This window comes from Cupressus sempervirens, chromosome 1 (genome assembly GCF_028749045.1).
Source record: "Cupressus sempervirens isolate cs-2001-9-10 chromosome 1, ASM2874904v1, whole genome shotgun sequence".
In the NCBI taxonomy this organism is placed as follows: Eukaryota; Viridiplantae; Streptophyta; class Pinopsida; order Cupressales; family Cupressaceae; genus Cupressus; species Cupressus sempervirens.
In genome coordinates, this window is record NC_143118.1 from 758,436,357 (window position 1) to 758,462,851 (window position 26,495).

At 35.0% G+C, this 26,495-nt stretch overlaps 1 protein-coding gene across 4 annotated transcripts in view; it reads right to left on the reverse strand.

The window, feature by feature from the left end:
- LOC149580113 (enhancer of mRNA-decapping protein 4-like) overlaps window positions 1-26,495 on the reverse strand; it is a 94,445-nt gene that overhangs the window by 55,677 nt on the left and 12,273 nt on the right. For all 4 annotated transcript variants that reach the window (XM_089789272.1, XM_089789297.1, XM_089789289.1 and 1 more), the window contains exons 2-4: window positions 16,182-16,231; window positions 15,946-16,102; window positions 15,539-15,760 (exon numbers count right to left, since the gene is read on the reverse strand). In XM_089789272.1, the coding sequence (XP_089645398.1) occupies window positions 15,539-15,760; window positions 15,946-16,102; window positions 16,182-16,231 (429 nt within the window). The remainder of the gene's footprint in view (window positions 1-15,538; window positions 15,761-15,945; window positions 16,103-16,181; window positions 16,232-26,495) is intronic.

The window sequence follows — 26,495 nt, forward strand, 5'->3', positions numbered from 1 at the left end:
GATCCAATTCATATGAAACCCACTCACTTTCAAAAGAGATTGTTTGTATGGCTACAATATCACAAACACCATGTCCCCAATCTCAAATGTTCTCTTAACCCTATGGTCATCTACATACATCTTTTATTGATTTTGTGCCTGTTGGAGATTATGCTTGAGTGGCTTCAACATGCCTATGCTCTAATGGATCAAAATCAATAGCTCTAATTCTCTATTTTATTCATTTAATAACATATACATTCTCTGATATGATTAAGGTGAGAGTCCTTTACATGTAAATCTTTCCCTAATCCACTTATAGGCCTTTAAATACCCAAGGTGACCACAAAGGGAATATCATGAACCCTCAAAATCTTTTCTTTCATTCAATTAGATTCTTCCTTTGTAGAAAATGAATTACTTCCATACTATATGCCTGTCATCTAGCAGCTTCACATCTAACACATTGGCTGCAAACATATTCTACCATGATTTCTACCCTCAAACCAACAGACATTGGAGACGTCAAACAGGAACTTGTTTTTGGATAATGCATCAACAGCATTTTTCTTTTAATATATTCAATGTCAAGGTCAAATTCTTGAAGCTTGCTAACCCATTTTCACTATTACTCATTCAAATGTGTCTAACAAACAAAACACTTCAGGCCATTTTAATCAGTTTTGATCACAAATCAACCACCTCCCAACTATTGCTCATATTTGGTTAACAAGTACATGCTAGATAACATTTGCTTATTATGGAGAATGATCTTTCTACCTTAACACTGTGAATAGAATTGGTCTTTTGGACAACGCATTGGCAATAAATAAATAAATAATTCTTTAACATAATCATTGTCAAAGTCATTCTCTTGAAGTTTCCTTACCCACTTTGGTTGCCATACATTCAAATCCTTCTGATTGAAAAAAATACTTCGAGCTATTGTGATCAATTTATCCACAAATTGACTGCCCGCCAAGTGTTGCCTGAATTTGGTTAATGCATGCATAATAGCTAGCATTTCCTTCTCATGTCATGTTTCCACCTCTGATTTTTTTACTCTGGAATGCAACTGGGTGCTTGTTCTACATAAGCACTGCTCGTCTCAATGCATCGCGTTGCACAATGTGGAAGGGAAATATTAAGAATAGCTAACACAAGACACAAGCTCCTGAATTTTACAAATTGTGAAATAATCATTGTGCAACCTCATCTTATGCAAAGGCCCTCTTCTTGATTAGATCAATTAAGGGGATGGCCTATTGAGATAACCCCTTAGTAAATCTTCTATAGTAGCTACAAAGCTCAAAGAATCCTTATCATTACATCAAACACTTCGATGATAGCCAATCCAAGATTGCCTTGATCTAACCCATATTCACCTGCAGTCCATTTACACTAATGATGTGCCCGAAATATCACATCTTTTTGTCATGGCAAATTCACATTTTGACTCTTTTACAAAAAGAGCTTGTGCTTCCATGATTCCCAACATCTCATCAATATGCCATAGGTGCTTCTCCCACTTCTTGTTATAGATAAGATTCATCAGAATGTCATCGACGAAGACAAGAATAAATATTCTCAATTGCTTGGAGAAAATTTGGTTCATGCATTACCAAGTAGGTTGTTGGGGTGTTTGTCAAACCAAACATAACCAAAAATTCATAGAGCTCCTATTGGCACCAAAATATTGCCATGTAAATGTCCTCTCGAACTCAAACAAGACAGGCGCTTAATATTAGATCTACGTATGAAAAATAAACCACTCCAAAAAGCTCATCTATCAATTCATCTGTCCAAAAGTTACTTTATTTCTTTTTTCATATCCTCCATATGCCTCCTACGATCGTGATAGAGAATACCAATAACAGACATGGTGCCCTTCTTGAACTCAATCGCATGCTCAAAGCCTCTATCCAGTATCCTCCCTGAAGTAAAGTTGTTGGCTTGATCAAGGTAATTTATAATTTTATACAGCCATATTATAAATTTTCTTACATTTAAAGGGGTTTGTCACAAACTCACAGTTACCAAGCACTGAGTTGCTCATGCTGCTTGCTCATGACGAAAGATTGTCTCCACTCTTTTAGCAGGATACAACCCCTGTTGTTCTATTTGTCATTCCTCAAATAGGAAAACTCACTGTCCCTCTTTTTGTACCTACTTCTCACTGAGCCCTCTCGATAACAAGGATGCAACTAAATTTGCTTCCCTTCGCTTCAGAAGAGTCACTCATGAGTGGTGTGCATGGTTTAGTTGCAAAGGGAAGGAACATTTTGCAAACAAGGGGTTGCAGATTTTGGGACTGATTTGACCAGAAGCATGAGGAGACTGATTATGACAGTCATGAATCAGAGCAGCAGCAGCTAGCACAGGATAAACTTCAAGTGACCCCTTCCTAATCCCTTATTATTCGTAGTCATGAGTAGTTATTATGAAGTGTAGGAGTAGCAGTAGATAGTTCTGTCGAACATTTTTTTTAATCTTTCTATCAAAACAAAGGTGGCTGAGTCTCCAGCAGATTAATCAGCTAAGTGAACTAGTAATGACAGTTATATCTGCAGATAGAGAAAGGCCAATTCCTTGTTTTTGGCCTGTCAACCTAAGATGGGAGGACTTTGATCCCACATTTCTAGTCAGTCAAAGTGCCTTTGATTGACGAAAGCATATCAGTTTGCAGAGTTTACTGCCACCATTTGAGGAATCACTGCCTAGTATCATGGATTGTATGTTGCAGGAGTTCAGTAAAGAAAAAGGGAAAAGACGTACTCTGAAAATTAAAACCAAAAAAGATTTCATTTTATTTCCAAATGGAGACACTACTACAGCAGCTGAGTGCTTGGGATGTCAATCTACGTGCATGAATTAAACATTCAAGGGAGAGGAACCCTCAAGAATAGGCCTATGCTACAGTGAATCAGCATTCACCAAGGATCTAAGAAAACCATAATCAGAACTTCTTTTGCAATCTACAAACTAACAATTCAACAAGGGCCTTGAGTCTACATCCTAGATAAACTGGTGGTTCTCTTAGACGGTAGGTTCAACTGAATGGGTATTTGCAATCTACGAACTCTCATTCAACAAGGGGCATGAGTCTACATCCTGTATAAGTCACCTCAACAATCATTGTCTTAAGGTGACGCGTGTTTTCATGCTCATAGTCTACATTTGTCTATAAAAATCTATCTTTTCCACAACATTTTGTTCAAATTGTAGGCAATTGTTTTGAATTGCTTTGTGTAATCACAAATAGCTTACTTTTACATGCACAAATCTTACTGTAGTATATATTTTTATCTTTTAGCTTTGTGTAATCAAGATTGTAATTTTCATATTGCAGAGGTTATAAGTTATTTTAAAATTTAAAGGATAAAACCCTATATAGGAAAAATGGCCCAGTACTTGAATGTGTTTCAATGGTTGTGTTAGGAGTTTTTGATTTGATAGCCACACTTATTGATTCAATATCCATACTTATTGACTTAATGTCCATCTTTTTTGACAACATTGCACCAATAGTTGTGACTTAAACGTTGTTCGTGCAATGATGTCTACCCATAATTGAATAAAATGTACCCTTAGTTGTATAAGAAACCAATGATGCGTTGCCAAATCAGCTGTGCAACTATGGGTACCCTTTTTGCACGACTATTGGTATCACTTTTTATTTGGGCTATTTTGGGCATCTTGGCAAAAAGCCTGCTGATGTGGCATCATATTTGATGATGTGAACTTAAAACCTTAGTTATAAGTAGACGACTTGCCAAGTAAGCTTCTGTAAAAAAATGGGAGTGATATGAAATTTCCATGTAGGATTTTGGTAAGCGTGAAATTAAGCTGCTCAACTATTGGGTCCTCTCCCTTAGCATACTTTAGGTGTAAATGTTTTTAGGATTCCTGATAGAGAGAATATATAAGTGTTTACCTTATCTGAAATAGTCAGCCTAAGTTTCTGATATGATTCTGATCCTTATAAATATGTAAATCTGAATTCTGATGTAAATCTGATTCTTATATATATATATGTATGTCTGAAATACTGAACTGTGATTACCTTCAATTACTTTGTGAATGGCAGAAAGCAGATGTAAGAAAACGCTGACATATCCAGACAGTTAATTGTATTGATATTGTCCTTCAATCATTGAGCGAATGAGGATTAAATATAAGGAGTTCAGTCCCCGTAGGGACATGAGAGTTCAGTCCCTGTAGGGACACGAGAGTTCAGTCCTTGTATGGACATGACTCTACGTGGCCAAAGGGGCACGTAGGGTCAAGTCCCTACGTGAACCTTAATACAATATTGTTCCCTTTTACATCATTGGGTCAAGTCAATAAATGTAGCCCAATCTTACAAGGGAACTCTCGGCAAGGATTATATATGATTTGTTTTATTATTATTATATATATGTATAACATGATTTAAGTTGATGATTAATCGCAGAAATGATAATATATATATATTTTACAATTCCATATACTTATATTCTTTACTTCTATAGAAGCTACAACTTAACACTCCCTCTTACCGAGGGAGAAGTGAGACACCAAAGTTTTGTATATTCTCTTGATATGTGCACTGGTATCATCTTCAACAATACCTATCAGTAGAATAAGTTATCTGATTTCTAATACTTAGAAACAATGATCTAGTGCAGTCCATCAAATAACCAAAATCACAATGTCATGAACTCTATCATGACAAGTATTATGATCTCCAGCACTCCTAGACAACAACTTAATGAAGTCTGATCATAATGTGTTCGTTGTTATGACTTCCAGTTGCCCGGAGTAACTATGTAAACTTCTTGTCATAATAACAGGTCTACCATTTGTAAGATCGTCACCTTAGAATTGTTACCTTTTGTTTATATGTCAATGAAAGATTGTCACCTTTCATTAAATATCATTTGCAATTGGCAAAAATGAATATACATATATATATATATCAAAATTGAGATCTGATCTCAGCATTTACTTCTTGTCATAATAACAGGTCTACCATTTGTAAGATCCTCACCTTAGAATGGCTACCTTTTGTTTATATGTCAATGAAAGATTGTCACCTTTCATTACATATCATATGCAATTGACAAAAATGAATATATATATCAAAATTGAGATCTGATCTCAGCATTTATATTCATTGTTATGACTTCTAGTTGCCCGGAGTAACTACGTAAACTTCTTGTCATAATAACAGGTCTACCATTTGTAAGATCGTTACCTTAGAATGGTTACCTTTTGTTTATATGTCAATGAAAGATTGTCACCTTTCATTACATATCATATGCAATTGACAAAAATGAATGTACATATATATATATATATATCAAAATTGAGATCTGATCTCAGCATTTACAATCATGACTGAATCATTCCAAGTTTACCTCTAAAATATTCCAATTTTGGCTTGGAAAGAGGTTTAGTGAGTACATCAAAAGTCTGTTCATTTCTACTTACGTATTCTAGCTTGATAACATCTTGATCTACCATATCTCTAACATAATGATAAGGAATTTCAATATGCTTAGATCGATTGTAAAAAACTGGATACACTGAAGGCTTGATGCAGCTTTGATTATCACAGTGGATGATTGTAGGCTTGTTTTTCAAATAATCCAACTAGCAATTTTCTAAACCATACTGCTTCTCCCATGGAAGAAGCTATTTGTATTCTGCCTCAGTGGAGCTTAAGGCGACTGATGATTGTTTTCTGCTAAACCAAGATATCATTGATCTAAAACAACATCCTGTAGCACTTTTACGATCAATAAAGCTGCCTACCCAATCTGAATCTGAATATCCACAAAGATTAATCTCGACTTGATCATACTTGAGGCTCAGACCTATTGTACCACGTAACAGAGACTTCGAGCGGTTCCAATTTCAATTTCCAAAATAGTTTCTTTCACCGTAGAGCCGAGTTCCACTCCCCCCCCCCCCCCCCCCCCACTGCACCATGTTAGGGTGGGGAAATGATGGATACATTGATGTAAAATGTGTTTGGCTATCATGAGATGGATCTTCTTTGGCTCACACATGAATTGACTTAAGGCATTGGTTGTGTAACAAATATCAAGACAAGTGTTCACCAAGTACATCAGTGATCCAATAATTTGCCAGTAGTGAGTGGGATCAGTGGATTCAAATTCAAATCCATCATTCTTTAGTTTGTTTAGATTTGCTTCCATAGGAGTAGTTAAGGGTTTGTAGTCCATCATCCCAAACTTAGTCAAAATGTCAACAGTGTATTTTCCTTGATTTAGAAAGATGATGTCTTCTTTTGCCATACTTCTAAAACTAGAAAGTAATGAAGAAGTCCTAGATCTTTCATGTCGAATTCTATTGTCAAATCCTGTTTGCATTTTGCTATAAAATGTTCTTCACCTGTTATTAGTAAATCATCAACATACAGTACAAGAATAATCATATCACCATTAACTATTTTATAATATGTTAGAACCAGCTTCATTTTTGGAATATCCTAATTTTGAAAGGTAGTTGTCTATCCTTTCTTACCATGCCTTGAGAGCTTTTTTAAGACTAGATAGTGCTTTCTTCAGTTTACATACACAAGAATTTTTGTCATAGGTTATAAAACCTTCTGATTGTTCAATGTATACTACTTCAATTACACAATTTAGAAATGCAGTTTTAACATCCATTTGATGTATCTTCCATCCTTTGGATGCTGCAATGGCTATGATGGTTCTGACAGAAGTATAACGAGCAACTAGAGCAAAAGTTTCTTCATAATCTATTCCTTCCTTTTGTGAAAATCCCTGACCTACAAATCTGGCTTTGTGTTTTTCAATACTACCATCTAGTGCATGCTTGATTTTGAATAACCACTTAGAGGAGACTACTGATTTATCTTTAGGTCTAGGTACAATATCCCATACATCATTTTTTAATATGGATTGATATTCTTCAATCATTGCATCTTTCCAAGGTTGACATGATAATGCTTCTTCGACATTTGTCAGTTTTGTTTTGATGAGTTCGGATATTTGTGCTACATAACATGAATGGCTCCTTGTTCTTGTTTTCTCTTAATACTTCATCACGTTATACTTGATTTTCTCCTATCATTTTTCATGCCCAAAGTGGCCTCTTTTTGTTGTTAGGGTTTTCAATGTTTTCTGTGATAGAATTTGTGGCTGCAAAATTTTCAAAATCAATCTCCCTCTGATTCTCTATTGGAAGATTCTCATCTAATTGGGTAGTTGGTTGTGTATGAGTCATCAATGTTTTTCGAGAGATTAAAAGCAATGTCTTCTTCACATTTTACATCTCTGTTGAGTTCAATGGATCTTTGACCAAGGACATAAATCATGTTACCTTTGGATGATTAACTATATCCTATTAATATGCCTTTCTTTCTTGATGGTTTGAGTTTAGTTCTCTTCTCCTTGGGTACATGAATGTATATAGGACATCCAAAGATTCTTAGCTGACTTAAGTCTGGTTTGTTTCCTATGAATACTTCTTCAAGGGTTATGTTCTATAATATTGAGTGAGGGCATCTATTTTATGTGTGTACTACAGTGTTAGAAGCTTCAGCCCAAAATGAGGTGTGGAGATTTTGGTCACGCATCATGGATTTGGGAGATTCTATGATAGATCTATTTTTTCTTTCTGCAACTCCATTCTGTTGAGGATTATATGGTACAGATATCTCCCTCTTAATCCCAACAGAGATGCAAAACTCTTTAAAGTTATCTGAAATGTATTCAACCCCATTGTCGGATCTTAGAATTTTGATTTTCTTTCCAATTTGGTTTTCAACTAGGGCTTTAAACTCTTTCAATTTGGATAACACTTCAATTGATTCTTTAAGTTTAAGAAAGTAAATCCATGTTTTTCTAGAGAAGTCATCTACAAATTACATAGTATAGACATCCGCTTAAGGAAGGTGCCAACATTGAACCACACAGGTCAGTGTGAATGAATTCGAGTATGGATTTGGATTTTGTGTTCACTTTTAGGAAACGACGCTTTTGTGTTTTTACCTAAAGCACATCCTTTGCAAGTTAAAGAATTATTAGGTTTTAAACTAAGTAGCTCGGTTACTATTTTTTCTATGGATGGTAAGGCACGAAAATGGAGATGACCAAGTCTTCTATTCCATATTTCTTTAGTATTTGGATCTTTTCTTGTACATTTTGTTAAATTCCTTTATTTTTCGTTTGAATTTACCTTTCTTTCCCTTATTGTTGGTGTTGACTTGGAGGGCTTGAATATTTCCCGCTTGATTTAGAATGATTCCTCTTGAACTTAATCTCGACTCTTCTCGAGTACATTCGCTTTTTAGTTGCTCCAATTTTGGAAATTCAAGCCAAGAGCTTAGTCCACGAATAAACGTTTCCCAAGATAAGGGTAATTCTTTTAGTGCTATGTTACAAAGTTCTTTGTCATCCACTTGATTTCCAATAGTTGCATGTTGATCTTTTAATTCTAAGATTCTTAAGAAATAAGATGTAATTGACTTTCCATTTTTCATTTTGATGTATAGTAGTTGTTGATTCAATGTCAACAGTCTATTGGTATTATTAATTTCGAATGTATTCTTAATAGCTAAGTTACCGGTGTGTCCAGGAAATCATCGGACACTGGTTCTAGTGCTTTCAGATGTTGTACTGGAAGCTCGTCCAACGCCTGCGAATGCGCATAGGATGCATTTGAGAGCATCCAGGTGCATTTGGAGAGCATCCATACTTTTTCAATGCCCATTCACTTAAGTGACTTTAAAAAACAAGTGTTTAATTGATTTTTTTAATTATATTTTCGCTCTTTTTTGCCACAAAACCCTAAGATGGCCCTAAAAGAGGAATGGTTTATTTTTGTATATTTCTTTGCATACATAAATTATAGTATACACTATATACATATTTTTAAATATATACATAAATATATATAAAAAAAATGTAAATGTATATTTATATATGGACGCATCCAAAATCCCCCAAAAAAAATTGCACATCAGCACCCCGCACCATATCAGCATCAGAACCAGCATCGGTGACTTAGCTTAATAGTGGTGAAAATCTCCTAAGCTGTTTTAAGGCTTCATATTGATGGTAGACTGTGATCTTTGACGGAATCTATAATGATCTTCATAGCTTTATTATTATGTCTTTCCCAGGTTGTTTTGTCTGGACCATTCTTGGGCATAGACTTATCTTCCTCTGTATATTCTTCTAATTCCATTTCTCGAAGAATGATCATTACTCGTATTTTTATTGTGTCTTTTCCAGGTTGTTTTGTCTGGACCATTCTTGGGCATAGACTTATCTTCCTCTGTATATTCTTCTAATTCCATTTCTCGAAGAATGATCATTACTCATATTTTCCATGATGCAAAGTTAGAGGCCCCTTCAAGTCTGTCTTTCAGTCATACGTGATTCACCATAGTTTCAGATTGAAGATAGTTTTAACAGATTTAAATTTCTATAAACTTACTGTGAATCTCTATCAGTTTGGCTCTGATACCATGTAAATGTTTTTAGGATTCCTGATAGAGAGAATATATATATATATGTGTGTGTGTTTACCTTCTCTGAAATAGTCAGCCTGAGTTTCTGATATGATTCTGATCCTTATAAATATGTAAGTCTGAATTCTGATGTAAATCTGATTCTTATATATATATATATATATATATATATATATATATATATATATATATATATATATATATATATATATATATATATATATATATATATATGTGTGTGTGTGTGTGTCTGAAATACTGAACTGTGATTACCTTCAATTACTTTATGAATGGCAGAGAGCGGATGTAAGAAAACGCTGACGTATCCAGACAATTAATTGTATTGATATTGTCCTTCAATCATTGAGCAAATGAGGATTAAATATAAGGAGTTCAGTCCCTGTAGGGACATGACTCTACGCAGCCAAAGGGCCACGTAGGGTCATGTCCCTACGTGGACCTTAATACAATATTGTTCCCTTTTACATCGTAGGCTCAAGTCTATAAATGTAGCCCATTCTTATAAGGAAACTCTCAGCAAGGATCATATATGATTTGTTCTTTATTATTATTATTATCATTATTATTATTTCATGATTTAAGTTGATGATTAATATCAGAAATGATAATGATTATATATATATTACAATTCCATATACTTATATTCTTCACTTCTACAGAAGCTACATTTTAACATTAGGTACCTTATAAATAAATAGTACATAGCAAATCCTACAGTGCTGATTTTTTTGCATAATTGCACAATAAATTGGTATAATTGATATTCCATCTTTACCTGGTTAGCAGTAATCTTATAGTTTGACCCTCCTATATCTACATCTCATATAGCCATTTTTTCTCCTAGTTGGAGCCAACTTCTACGTAACTTCAACACTCATCTTGTTAATGGCAACACTTGTTAGTATAATCCATATCTAGGTTTGTCCATAAAAAGGTCGCCTGTATTTGCAAAGCATTGTAACCGATTTCTAGCCATTTTTTAGAATCTCTCTGTAATTAGACATAGCTCATTTTCACATCCAAACATTTTCCTGCAGGTCACCAGGTCAGAATACAATAATCAGCACCAGGTCACCAGGTCAGAATTCAACAATTGTCCAAGTCTTGGTAGTAAAGCGTGAATATCAGTGTTTGGGATTATTCGAACCATATTATTAGCACTTTGGTATTATAATGTTGTTTAGACATTTGACTATGCAAAAAAGTAACTGCGGCAATTCTATGTTTGTTTTTTAATATGGTAGCTATAGATTAAATGAGCATTTGCTAGACATGCTCCATGTGTTTGGACCACTTCAGAATCTTGTTTATTATTTCTCCTATTATACTTGACAGCTTGAGTATGAAGATGACAGCTCCCTAAAGTGTAGCGTCTGAAGATTCTTCTGTCAGCCACATATACTGCTATTGGAGTCATGCATTACATGATATACGCTGCTTCAAAATTGATGAAGTGAAGACGTGCAGACAATAATGCTGTGCATTGACTATTGGGAGCCTGAGCAGTATTTTCTTATTGGATATAGTAGCGTTTTTAACAGCAAGACAATGTATAGATTAAAAGGAGCTGTTTTGGTTTGTATTAGATGCATGTATGAAAATCTTGGATCAGCTTTTTGAAAAGTCAATGCATGCGTTTTAAGAAAAAACAAGAATCGTATTTTAAAACTGCAGTGACTTGAACCTTGGCTATGTGTTACACATAATAACACTGAGATTCATAATTGCAAAAAACGTGTGTTCTGATGGCAATAATACTCTGCAGATGGAACGTGTGCCATTCCTGAGTAGTAGATGTAAGTAGGGGTGGAAAGACTATGCAGTCCCACACTTAAAAACTGTGGAATGAAACACACTTCAAAAAAGAAAGTTGTTTTTGATAGTACAAGGGAGTCGTCTCTGAATATGATCACTGCAACGGCATGACAGACAGTCGGTTCCTAAATTCAGAAATTAGCAAGCATTTTTTTCTTTAGCAATTCAGGATGAGAACATGACCCATGAGTATGTTGAATGGTGTTTTTGTCTCAGGCTGTTTTGAGCCATGTATGATATAACCAATGAGTATTTTGCTTTGTGTACCAAAATCTATTCAAAAAGGACAGCAGTGTGTTTTGTCTTTCGACTTGTCTACATTTTTTACTGAAAGATATATGATTTGAGTGCATCTTATTCATTGTTTTTGAAGTTATGTGTTTGGACAGTGGTGTTTTCAGTGAGTAGGCTATGCTATTTTGCAGTAGTATATGTATTGTTGATGTTTTGTAGCTTCAGTCAGATAAGTACTAGCAAAGATATGTATATATATATTTAGTTTATATAAGATGGATATATATACTTAAATATATATATATATATATATATATATATATATATATATATATACACATAACCATTATTATTTATATATTAGAGAAATTGGTGACGTAAGATATATATATATATATATATATAGTTGTAATGATTCTAATTATTTTAATGAATAGACATGTCTATTCTTGACTCATTCTCCATATAAATATAAGTGATCAATGCCTTTGGAAAACACATACCTTACAAGCAGTACTATTACATTTGCAGCGATTCTTAAAAACTCAATATGGTATCAGAACCAGACTGCAAATGTAAGAAAGTGATTAACATTTCCATTTCTACGAAGGGAGTCACATATTGATGGATTCCTAAGCGTAATAGAAGAAGAATCTTCGAAAGAGATATGACAGGTCAAGCGGCAATAATGCTCCACTCCAAAGAAATTCAGTTAGAAGGAAATATTATACACAGCATTTTCGTTCTCATTCCAGTAGATAAAAATGAAGAGAACATTGGTATAGGAATAGGAATACATATGAATGGAGGTCTAGTCAGCATCAAATTTGGCGACATGTAGACAGGGAGGAGTTGATAATCTTCAACCAACGTGCGCTAACTGCAGACTTCGACAATATTTTTTGTTAGCGGTGATGATTATTTCTGCAGTAATGGGAATCCAAATAGCAAGGGGACTAGGAAGGACAAAATTCCCAATAAAAGAATTCAGCGAACAATGGAGGAAGCAAAGATAGAGCATTGACCGAAAGGACAATCGAACAGATGGCGTTGATCTTTGGAGCAGATCAAGCAATCGGAAAATTAATGAACAGAGATATAAGAAGCGAAAAGAAGAAAGTAAGAAAAGCGAAGGGAGGTGTGTTTTGTTGGCCATCAGTAATAACAGCAAAGACGACGAGGGCACCGTGGAGGAATACATTATGGAGAAAAAGATAGATGTCAGATATTATATCAATGGAGGTATCCATCACTATGAGAAATAATCTACTCAGAGGGTGATTGACCCATATGAAATGGCATTCAAATATATGATGAAAGGCAATTACATGGACGAAAGAGTTACGTGCTAACTACAAATCCAAGCCAAATAAATATAACAAGTATTGCATAGAACTTGTGTACCGAGAAAGCGGTGCCAAGTAACGACGACCAAATTGGTCTTCTACATAATGACATCGACCCTCAAACTTAGAAAAAGACCATTCTAAACTGACCACATATTAAAGGTGACTTACATGTCAGACCCATTACTAACCATGCATACATATAATGGAGTCTTATTTAATACAAGCATGGTCACTGAAAGGAAAGTCGGCCCATATTTAAGGATAACATATCTGATAAATAATTCACTTCATACCAATTTAAAAAGAGAATTTCAGTGGTTTTAATACAACATAAATTAAGTGCAATGGAGAGACTATATGGAGTGCAGAAATCAAACATTCTCCCTCGCAATCAAAAAGAGTTAGTATAGGGAGTCCACGAGAGTTATATGGAAGGGATAAAGGTAAGATGAAAAAATAAATTAGAGCATCCAAATGATGAAAGACCCTCTTCAACAGGATTACATGCTACATGGATGGAGATGGAACCACTACGAAGAATCATTATGTTATTTTACAAAAGACAAAGTTAAAGTTCGATTACAGACCAAGCAGGAAGAGTGGGCCCGAATTCAAAGCGAGTGTTTGCTCTTGTCGAAGACTTGTGTCTTTCTAAGGCCTCGAGTTAGAGAACTTATAAACACACTCTGCACTATAATTTTCGAAGTGTATAGAGATGAAGGTTATTGTTCAAGGGTATGCATCTATGTTAGTGTGAACAGCTGAAGAATCTTCTTTAATTCATATCCTTTGACTACATGACATAAGTATTCTCTTATGAGAATCTCTCTTATTTGTATTTCTATACATATTGTAAGAGCTTTTTTTGCCTCGATCTTTTTCTTTCTCTCTGAGGATGTTCTTGCAGGAAAAGGAAGATTAATATCAGATTCATAATTGCAAAAAACGTGTGTTCTCATGGCAATAATACTCTGCAGATGGAATGTGTGCCGTTCCTGAGTAGTAGATGTAAGTAGGGATGGAAAGACTATGCAGCCCCACTCTTAAAAACTGTGGTATGAAACACACTTCAAAAAAGAGAGTTGTTTTTGACAGTACAAGGGAGTCGTCTCTGAATATTATCACTGCAACGGCATGACAGAGAGTTGGTACCTAAATTCAGAAATTAGCAAGCATTTTTTTTCTTTAGCAATTCAGGATGAAAACATGACCCATGAGTATGTTGAATGGTGTTTTTGTATCAGGCAGTTTGGAGCCATGTATGATATAACCAATGAGTATTTTGCTTGTGTACCAAAATCTATTCAAAAAGGACAGTAGTGTGTTTTGTCTTTCGAATTGTCTACATTTTTTACTGAAAGATATATGATTTGAGTGCATCTTATTCATTATTTTTGAAGCTATATGTTTGGACAGTGGTGTTTTCAGTGAGTAGGCTATGCTATTTTGCAGTAGTATATATATTGTTGATGTTTTGTAGCTTCAGTCAGATAAGAACTAGCAAAGATATGTATATATATATTTAGTTTATATAAGATGGATATATATACTTAAATATATATATATATACATAACCATTATTATTTATATATTAGGGAAATTGGAATTGGTGACGTAAGATATATATATATATATATAGTTGTAATGATTGTAATTATGTTAATGAATAGACATGTCTATTCCAGAATCATTCTCCATATAAATATAAGTGATCGATGACTTTGGAAGACACATACATTACAAGCAGTACTATTACATTTGCAGCGATTCTTAGAAACCCAACATATGTACAAATTGCTTGAGTTAGTGATTGAGATACAATGGTTTAAAGTGTATTTCAGTAATTGCTTCAAGTTTTAGTGTATTTATCAAGTTGGTGCTCAAATTGCAGTTCGTGCCTCAGCTAACTCAAGTTGGTGTTTCAATTGTTCAAAGTTGGTGCTTCAACGAGAATTGGTGCTTTGTGTGTGTTGGCGCTCATTTTTGTAGTCTGGGCCAGTGCCCATTTGGTGAAAAGCTATTGTATGCCATTATTGTTTACCCATTTGCCATCAGAAATTTAGTCTGTGCATCTATACGGTTGCTCTCTATATGTTTTATGTGGTTTCATGCAGTTTAGAAGTTCTGAAATACTACTTCACCTCTCCCCCTCCCACCAGACTGGAGTTGGTGCTCAAATTGAGGTAACTGCTTTGAGAAAAGCTGGTGCTCACTTTTGCAACTTAGGTCTATACCCATTTTGTTAATGAAAATCTATTGTATAATGTGATTTTGTTACCAGTAAGGGTTTTCCATGATGCAAGAATAAGGTCTTTGTCAATGGCAATATCATAAGTGCATTTTCATCATCCTTCCTAGAATCCTAAGGATAGAATCAATTTACCATACCAAATATACATTCTCAGATTCAATCACTACCTGTTTTAAAATGAATGTATTACCATACCAATCTCAAGGGAAACCATCATTACGTCTAGGTGTTCAACCTCTGTGAAGATAATAACAATATTTGCTTCAGCCATTTACTTCATTGGACATATGTCACAAAAGTGATTAATACAAAACAAATGTTGATTAGTTGCAAACATCAAAATCAGTTGACATAATTTTGTTAAAATTTATTTTTACAAACCATTCCATCCTTGGATGCTGAAACCCAACACGTCCGTTGACATATAGACAAATCTGTAACATCTCCATCATGTCTACCCATGCAAGAGACTCCTTCAACTGGGTTCTCAACGTTGAATTTGATAGGCTCTTCAGATGCAGCACCACCACTACGTGAAGCCAATCTAGCTTTCCCAATATCAATTTTAAGTACATACTTCCCAATTCCCACCACCAACACATCCTGCATTACAATAGTATGGAACCACATATCATGGTCCAAAGCTAATAGTGAACAAAACTAAAACAAATGGGTTTTCTTGTGTAGTAGGATAAGAATGCCATAAGCCAAGTTCAGCATTCTTCCATATCAACTCAATTGCTAGGATAAATAAACAAAAATATAGATCAGAAGGTTAGAAAGTTTACCTGTTGATGAGAATGCCAACATAAACGTGGATGAACTGATTCCCAATCACCTGCAATCTGAATAGCTAAGAGAGTTTGCTCTGTTATCTGTATTTTCTCATCATCGCCAAAGCCCTCTACAATTTTCCGAATAAAAATCTTCCCATCCGAACTTGCACTGCCATTTCACAATGCATGCCTTAGAAAATATATATCTAATTACAATAAAGAACACCAATGACAACTGATGACCTAACCTGGCTAAGAGATGAACATCTTCAGAGAAAAAGGCCATATCTGTCACCCTCTGCAGGATTCAAAAAACACCAAATACTTTCAGTGTCTTGTGATAAAATGTAAACAATGTAATCATTACAATAAACAAGAACCCATATTTTCCTGTTTTCGGACACCTGTTCTGATGAGTTCTATGGTAAGCCACAATTTTATTATTTGTCTCCGATAATCTTTGCAATGTACTTTGCTGCACTGACTTGACTGTTCTTCTTTTATAATTGTCTATGAGTTCTTAATATTTATAGTTTATCATCTAAAGTCTAGGTGGCAATGCACAATGGACACAAACCCTGACCTTATGCCAAAATAAAGATGTCATGTAAATTGTACAATTTAACACTATGAAACAAATAAACTAAACTTACACATTACGACTTTCCTTAACCTTCTAACCAGCTGTCCAACTAAGCTGGCTTCCACTCAACTCTAAAATAAATCTTGTTTTAACTGTACTTCCTAACTAAGCACCGGAATTGAATATTTCATGACTAAAATAATGTAAAAGGGTTGGCTAAAAGACTAGCTGGCTATGTCCTTACAAAATGAATGATCTATAAATATACAATATTTCCAAAACAGGAGTTAAAACTTCATGAAATACTCGTATCTTATATAATCATCACATTTTTTGTTTATTGAGGCTTTAAAACAATAAGGTAATAGTTTGTCATTATTTGTCACAGCCAAAATTTACCTACTACCTTGTCTAACTTTTTGATTAAGAATCCTCAGAGTACTAACCTTTAGTATTGAAGCCATGCATTCAAAACATTAAAGCATGCATTCTAGGAGATTCTCTCTAAGTTACTAATCTGGGAGTGACATGGTTTCACTACGCAGTTGTTCAAAAAAAAAAAGTTTCATTTGTTTTGGGTTTGTCCATAAAAAATCATATAAAAACTAGATATATATTTTAATAAATAAAAAATATCCATATTTTAATACTCTTGCACTTTAATATTTATCATCATCATTGCTTAATTAAAATTAATAGACATTTCAAATGAATTTGCTTAAAGTGCTTTAATATTATTGGAACCTTTTGCCACAATCACTTGTGATGAACCATGCCCTATTCATTTGGACAAGGAAAGAAACCAAATCGTGTCATTAACAGTTGTGATGTCCCCGTGAAAGGAAAATTGCTGTCTTCATCTTAATAGGATTGAGTCAATTCAAACTGAAATTCTTGTGCTGATATAATATAGCTTTTTGTGCATTGCAACTTGGCAGCCCCATAGCTGCTTGGAGGAATCAGCTCAAACCATAGCAGATTTTATCTCCCACGGACATCTAAATTAACGGCCCAAATGGCCAAAAATTAAAACAAATTAAAATGTGTTGTTTTAATGCATTCCGATTAATAATGCATCGGAATGTGTCAAAAGAAGAAAAGAACTGAAAAAATCCAGAGAATTAAAAGAAAATGTGGGGATTTGTCATGGCAACCTGAAAATGTATTAAAATTTGTCACAAGTTCACACAGATATGTCTTGATCGCACCCACAAAGGATTTCCTAAACCCTGGACAAATCAATAGGAGGATCTAATAAAATAATAATGTAATGATCCTAATGGCCATATTTAGTAGGCTTACTTTTAATAGTTAATTTTCTTTTTTGTATTCAGTAAACAATTGTTTCATTTGGAAACATCATCTTGCACTTTAATATTGAAGGAGACTTCATCCCCAATGTTCAATATTGAAATATTGAACCATCAAGTTTTATAGCATGGTACCGAAGCACGTTGAAAGGATTGTAGTTTGACAAAAATTTAAATTTGTGATCCTCAACCTGGAATTGTTTTCCAGAGAAATAAACTGGCTGCTTGTCCAAGAAAAGCCAAGGACTTCTCATCGGTTTTTATTTGAGGGTTTCCTCTGTCTACAGCTTGCATTATTCCCTCATATTTTACTGCAAATCGAGGGCTTTTTGAATCATTCTTGCGATCTTTGAGCTCACCTTTTTTTTTCCAGCCCGCATTGGCTCTACATTAAGATTTTCTGATGCCACGAGTTTACATTTTTCTACCTGTCTTCTTTCTCCAAGCATGTGACTTCTTCAGTGTTCTGCAATGAAAATTTTTTATGGGGTGTATAATTTTGTCCCTGAAAATATTATTGGTGGGTATTTAATATTTTTTCTCTTTAAACAAAATTGGTGATAATTTTTTCCACAAAAAATTATGCCAGGTGCTCCTGTTTTAAGGTTTTTACCAATTTGTTTCCAAATAAACAATGCTTTGTAAACTTTTAGGGTTTGCCAATCTTTTCCACAAAAATTATGGTTTCTTGCAGTCTGTTTTGGGTCACACCTAGAGTTGATGGGCAAACATCTGCAAATAACTTTATGCGGGTTTTGACAAATACTGGATCTAGAAGTTTTTGCCAATTTTTCCATAAAATCTTTGTTTCAATTTTTTGTTGGTTTCAGCAACTGATCTCAGAGGGGTGGCTTTGTTATCAAACAAGGTTGGACATATTTCAGTACTCTTGGCCAATTCCAGAAGTTTTACAGATTCAGAGTCAAAGCAGCATGCTCATGTCGCAAAGTCTTCTGAAGAGAAGGGGGCATTCTTTATGCTTTTTCTGTAGTTATCAGTATCATTTGTGTTTTATCCAAAAGGAGCAGTATCTCCTCAATTGTATTCTGGATCTGTTCATCTGATTATATATTATATATATATATATAGAAGAGATATATTTGGCTGGGTTTTTCTCCCTCAAGTAAAAGGGGTTCCCAGGATAAGATTGCGTGTTCATTGGTGTATCTATTATGTCTGCTTTGTCTCATTTCTGATCATAAAACTAATAGGAAATAAGTTAACAAGGGAGCAATGAAAGGAGTTGCAACAATTGGAATTTGAATTGTATTTATAGTGCATGTTAGAAGATATTAGATTATGATGCATGCAAAAATAAAAAGCCAAATAGAAAAAAAATCTATTGCAAGCACTGAAGAATGATAAGATAGGAAAGAAGTTTGAGGATAAATACTCATTTTCTGGGCAAGATCCATTCACACATAAGAAAATTACTGAGTCAAGGATTAGACAAAACACAAAATTGCCACAGAAGGGAAAGATAGAATCCCTTGAGGAATTGACCAAAATATTAGGAGATAAAAGACCCTTGAATGAGATATTCCAAAAGTTACAGGGAGCAGAGAAAGATGGATGGGAATGTGAAAACATAGTTGAGTTTCATGGAGCAGTTGAGTTGTGTTACCTCAAAGATGTTGAAGTTTATAGCTTCGATAGAGAACTTTATCTCTAGTATTGCTATATGTTGAAATTGAGAAAAGATTTCTGATGATATTTCCAAGTGAGCATGATGTGGCATTCAATGTGTGCTAGGTGTAAAACTCTAAATATTTGACATTTTATTATATGAAGAAGCATGCAAAATGTAAGAGTTGTGCGTTTGGAAATATGAAGAGACTTGTGTTTGGAGATTGAAGAGACCTTCCATTCTGATATGAAGAGTCTCTCAATTCAATATATATATGTGATTGCTTTGTGTGTTAAGCTATAGTATCAAGTTGAAAACATTGTATTTGAACTTCTATCATTAATAAAAGAGATATTTTTCTGGTGTGGCAGGGTTTTTTGCCTTCAAGTTGCAGGGTTTTCCTTGATAAGTTTGTGTCATTTGTACCTGTTTTGTTCTTCTTTTACTTATTGTTGCTTATCATTATTTATTGGCAAAACATTAAAATGGTATCAAAGTTAGGTCAGATATCAGCAATGTAGGAATGTTAAGATCTGATCTAGCTGCAAGATAGGTCTTTCTATCTGAGTATGTCTAATTGTGCATCTCAAAAATCTATGTGGTTCGTTAGTTCCCAGCATTGCAGTGTTGTCACGCTGCTAAAGTTCGTTTGTTATTATTTCTCTCATATTTCATTCTCTGTTGCCTCTGTTTGGTCGTACAGCATTATTCCTGTCTTCAAATGCACCATGTCATTGCTAAATCTGGACCTGGATTTCTTATTCATTCAAGCTAAGAAATGCATCAGATTTTGAATTGTTTCATATTTATCTGAGACATTTGCCTAACAGCATCATCAAATTTCATTCTTCATATGAGGTGGTCATTCACATTTGGTTCATGGATTAATGTCGATTGTCACTAAGCTGGATGGAAATATTCGAGCTGTTCCTTTACCTTGTTTCAGCTATTCGGTTTTGATCAAATTCTTTCATTTATGTTATTCTTGTTAACCACTGAGATAGTTCGACATGGCATTGGTTTTGATGATTCATTGATTTGGCAACTGTATTAGATGACATAGCACCATTGATGATATGAATTGAACAACTTGGATTAATTGTGGGTTGAACCACAATGTCAGTGGCTCTGAAGATTGTCAATCGCTTATGTTACAGATTCTGTCAACACCTTTGTGGGTGTCATCAGTCCTTGTAACTGTCATCTCTTGCCATTCTGTAGGAACCTTTTCATTGGTAATGACCGTTCTATGAAGTGTGACATTTTATTCATGGGATTTCATTATTCTTGTATGATTGGAGTTATAGGCGTATATATGGCTGTGCAGGAAGTTTGTCAAATTTTATGCCTGGAGAATATATTTTTGCTGTAATAAGTGTTGTAGATTTTTGTTACTGCATTATACAATCTGTGAACAGAAGTATTAGGTGAAGGAGATATAACAATCTGGGAGCCTGCCTGGAGCATCACAACATCTTCTGTTTATTTCACCAAGTGCGAACTTTGAATGATACTGTTAGTCAGAAGCACACAAATCTAGCGCATACATACAAGATTATTCTGAATGATCTGGGCATGATTTATTGAATTTAATCAGTTCACTGTTGTAAAAAGAGAAATAATGACCACAGCAACAATGGCTACGGTGGCAGGAGCAGCATCGCTTTAGTATTATTACTCTTTGAATGCAGGTCATCTGTAGCTCAAGACAAGATATCTGAGGAGAATGAGATTGAGGATGAGAACACTGGCAGGAGGTGGAAGGTTTCAAAGTTGAAGCGTGCAGCAAGGAAACGATCCGTAGTGAGTCCCACACAGGCCCCTTCCACGTGGCTCAAGACACCAGCTATGCTATCAGAGACTCTGAGGTTTACTTACTCTGGTATGCTGGGAAAATGGCCCATCGGAGACCTTGCGTTCGGCACAAATTTTCTTAAGGAGACAGGGTTGTTCTTCTGGGCATTGGTAAAGTTGCTGTAAAATCATGGTGTTGATTGAAGGGGTTCACCACATGACCTTCCATTCTTCCATTTCCTTTTCTTACTAATGGACCATGCAATTTTCAGATAAGTATTCTATGATTATATCCTGCATATTGATTATGAATTTTATATCACTAGGAATAGTGTATGCTTTTAGCATTGATCTCTATATTTGATTTTATGAGTTAATACTGATCTCTCTTGGTTGCAGAATGCATCAAGAAGCAATGAGATGATGAGAGATTATATGCAAAAGTCATAAACATGGGGACATTGCTTGTAGTCATGGGACTGAATTGACGATACATATCTTCATTAAAAGAGGAAGACCATATACAGGAAATAATATTCAAAGGGAGACTATTCAGCTTCAAAGGGAGGTTACATAACAGAGGGAGATATCTAATTCTTTACAAGTTTATGTTGTAGTCTGACTACTACAGCTCCTCGTTTGGTTAAGTTGGAATCAGTCCTATTATTGTGGTAATCAAAAATAGTGAATGTTACTCCTGCTGAGAAGGAGTCTCTATTGAACGAGAATCTCAATCATTCTTATAAATGTTGCTAATGAGTTCTCTGCAAGAGAAGTTCGAGGTGAAATCCCTTGTTCCACCCTCTCCGAGTAGGCATGGTCGAAATGCATTTTTCTCTGGGAAAAGTTTGAAGTGAAAGCCCTCATTCCAGCCTCTGCAACTAGGCATGGTGAAAATGCATTCTTCACTGGGATAGGGCAAAGCCCTCGTTCCACCCTCTGTGAATCAGCATGGTGGAAGCCAAGGTAAACTTTAAGAAACCCCCCTCCAGAAAAAAATATAAATTATTGGCGAATCTTTTCTTATTTTCAAAAACCAAATTATTTTTATTGGTGAATCTCTCATTTTTTTTATTTTAAATATTATTTACATTGGCGATTATTTTGGAATCATGATTTTTTAGTAGAAAATATTGGCGAATGTCAATAATAATTGGAAGTTTGCTAGTCATCATGGAATATTACAAATCAAAATTGAACATGTTTTATCTCATGGAAATTATGTGGATAATTATAATATATTTTAAATCAATAGTGAAAACTAAAAATTGGTAATATATCCCTAAAGTAAATTATAATTATGATAATTATTGGTGAATTAATTTTAATATCTTCGATAGTTTATAATATTTAGGTGAATCAAATCTAATCATGTATCGAATATTGTGGCGAATTGTTGAATTTAAATTTTTTAATAAAATTATTGAACAATTTTAAATATTTTAGAACTAAATTTAATAAAAATGTGGCGATTTAGGTTGCATTAAATCTTAAATCATTAGCCAAATTACTAGCAAAAAACTTCTAAAATTCACAAAATTACAAATATTCACCACTAAAAAATACCCTAGGGGAAGCCACATGTGTCACTGAGAAAATATGTGATAAGAATTTGCTATTAACATTTTTTGTTGCAGCTATGTGTGCCTGCCATGCTAAAGATCTCTCTCTTGCTAAGTGGGAGTGTTGAAGATTATACCTATGATAAAAATCTTTATCTCTGATATTGCTATATGTTGAAATTAAGAAAAGATTTATGATGATATTTCCAAGTGAGCATGATGGGGAAATCAATGTCTGCTAGCTGTCACACTCTAAATATTTGACATTTTATTATATGAAAGAGACATACGACATGCGAAGGGTCGTAGATTTGGAAATATAAAGAGACTTGTTTTGGGAAATTGAAATGATCTTAAGTTGTGATATGAACAGTCTCTCAATTCAATATATATGTGTGATTGTTTTGTGTGTTAAGATGTAGTATCAAATGGAAAACATTGTGCTTGAGCTTCTATTATTAATAAAGGAAAAAAATTTCTGGTGTGGCTAGGTTGTTCGCCTTCAAGTTGAAGGGCTTTCCAAGAGTAACTACTTGTATCTTTCATACCTAGTTTATTCTTCTTTTATTTATTGTTGTTTATCATTATTCCTGGACAAAACATTAACAAAAGAAGCGAAAGGCATTGAAGGTTACAACGCAGAAAGAGAAGAGTTGGAAGACTGCAATGAGAAGCAATGCAGCCTATCACAAGAGGAGGCTCAAATTGTTGTAGCAATGGAAACAGTCCACGTGTAGAGGAAGCTGCAGCAGAAATATAGATGTTTAGGAGCCCGATATGTGATGAATATTTAATATTTTTAGAGTACACAACTTGTTAGAAACGGCTAAAAGAAGGTTTAGAAGATTCCATTGGTGATAATAAAGGAGGAGAAGATCATCACTTCCCTAAGGAGAGAATATAGATAAAATTGAAGGAGACTACACCAATTCATCACACTTATTTTACACATTCAATTTAATTAGTCCAGACTACTGTTGCACCAGTTTGGGTCTTTACAGTGGTATCAGAGCCACAAGACCCGTCGACTTGTGGGTAAGTTTTGAGTTGCATGCTGATTTGAACATGAACAATGTCAGATAGGCATGAATAGGAAACCTTATAAATTTAGTCACATCCAACCTGAACAGGCAAAATCTTCAGATCAGATTGACATTGAAGACAGTTACTCACTTGATGTAGAGCTAACTTTTGGGACAAACATACAGGTTGAACAAGTACAGACCATTCAAATGGCACACGAAGGGAATGAATAGGAATGAGAAGTGAGGGAAACCTTGCAGGCTATTAGAGATGGGTAGAATAATATCGCTACTGCACTTCAGCAGCTTACAGGTACTATGCAGCAATTAGCTCTGCCTCACAGGAGAGCACCGAGTCATCACCGTGGAGGTAGTAATGTGGCAAGATCACCCCGAGCTGCTAGGGCCCCCACACAAAACACTGACAGGCCTTTGATGGCTGTTTTTAATGCATAGGAAGAGGTAGCACAACCCGCGACATGAGGTTTACTCCTGGATAACGTTATGGCTATGTACAATGAATGGGATTTGTTCCCTAATCAAATTAAATAGAATCTTACTTTTGTTCAATACATGAATCAAAAAAGGGAGACAGAGAGACCGCAGCAGGACAGGAGGCCTAGAGCACAGAATAGGGACTTGAAGCACACCATGAACAAATTATCTCTCCCAATTTTTTATGGCAGCAGTAAGACATCCGCATGAGCTTGGATTCACAAGCTAGACACCTACCTAACACTTAAGCCCATGTCAGAGACAGCAGTCATTAGATTTGCCACAATGCATTTAGAGGGAGCAACATATGATTGGTGGCATCATGGGCTGGTCACCCAGGATCATGGTCTCATTACATCTTACGAGACTTTCAGCTTGTTGCCAAAGTTTCAGTTCATATCTTTTGCTTTAGGGTTTTGAGTTAGGTCAAGTGTCAATGTCTTAAGTATAAGTCTAAATTGTTGAAGATGGTAGCTGCGATAGAGATCTTTATCTCTAGAAATATGAACGATATTACCGTTATTGTTACGTTCAACTGAAAAAGACACTTAAGTTTTAATTTGTAATATTAAATGTAAATGACATGTGTCATTCTCATGCATTGAGGCATGAATATTCGATGAGTTGTAATTTATTATGGGAGTTATACGAATCTCAAGAGACCTTTCAGTGATAATATGAAGAGTCTCCTCTATTGTTATATATTCACATCAAGTGATAGGCATTGTACACTTGAACATTTTATTATCAATAAAGATATATTTTGTGAACATTTCATTATCAATAAAGATATATTTTGTTGTGTGGCTGGGTTTTTCCATTCATTCTCGAAGGGTTTTCCCAAGATATTTCTGATGTATTTGTTTCAGTTTTATATGTTTCCTATAGCAGGTTATCTTCATTGATTTCTAGGCTCAAGTTTCAACATGGTATCAGAGCCAAGTTAGATATCAGCGTATATTCTCTGTGATTTCTCAATGTCTCTCTTAATTTGGGTGTCATTTATTTTTGATGCTATGTTGAGGATCATCTGTCTTCTTGATCTCTTTGTGTTTCTGTGGAAGTGCTGACTCTCAACCCGTGTATGTATTGTATATTCAATGGCGATCTTTGCTATACTCATTCTATAAGTCGAAGAGCGAAGGCCTCTATTTTTTTTTGGTCTCTTGGTTGCATGGTCTAATTTTGCGACAATGATCATTGGAGTCATTTTCTTCTTCTCAAAGTTTTTTTCTTATATCTCTTGTGCTGTTAAAACATCTTTTGAATAAATATCACTCTTTTGCAAGCGATTAAATTGTCGACACTACAGTGAAAGGTTTATGTTTTCCCTCAACTGATCTTGTGGTAAGGAACGAAACATTGAAATTAGTTTGCAGGCTATCGATTGAACAGGCGCAACTCTACAATTCAACCCCCAGCAGACGGTTTTCTTGATATCATAGCAGTTTGATTTGATCCCGCAAAATCAATGGTCAAGGGAGATAATAAGATCAAGTCTATGAGTTTAGGGCAGTCACTGATTCCTGCAAGACATACTAGCAAAGGCAGGGCGTGTCGTGGGAGAAGACCTGTAAGACAAAAATGTGTAGCCTTGAGCACCACGGAAAGATCTTCCTACTAAAATTCGTGGAGGATAATCATCATAGGTTCACTCCTGACCTTTGCAAGGACATTCTTTCAACCCTGAGAACAGTTGAACAGTCCGACGCCAGAGCTCTCGTCACTACCAACGATGGCAAGTTTTACTCAAACGGATTATACTTGAAAGAAAACACCACCTCAAGATTCCCCTTTCTTCTCAGGAAATTTGAGAGAGTCGTATATCATATGATGAAATTGAATGTGCCCACCATTGTGGCCGTTTGTGGACATGCAGCGAGCAGAGGGTTTCTATTTGCCATGGCACAACTACAGATACATGAGGTCTGATCACGACTTTCTATACAACAATGTGCAGCTCGTTCAAATTCCTCTACCAGAGGATAATGATTTGGATTATGAAGAGTGGAGTGAATTCTCTCATCTCTCAGGGCAGCGTTTCACTAATTTTTCGACCCTTACCATGGATTGTAGCCACAAGTGTCTATATTATTTTGTATATGCGAGAGGTAAATTACTTTCAATGCATATTCTCCTCCTAAAAAATCTTGTTAGATTGTTCTTGCA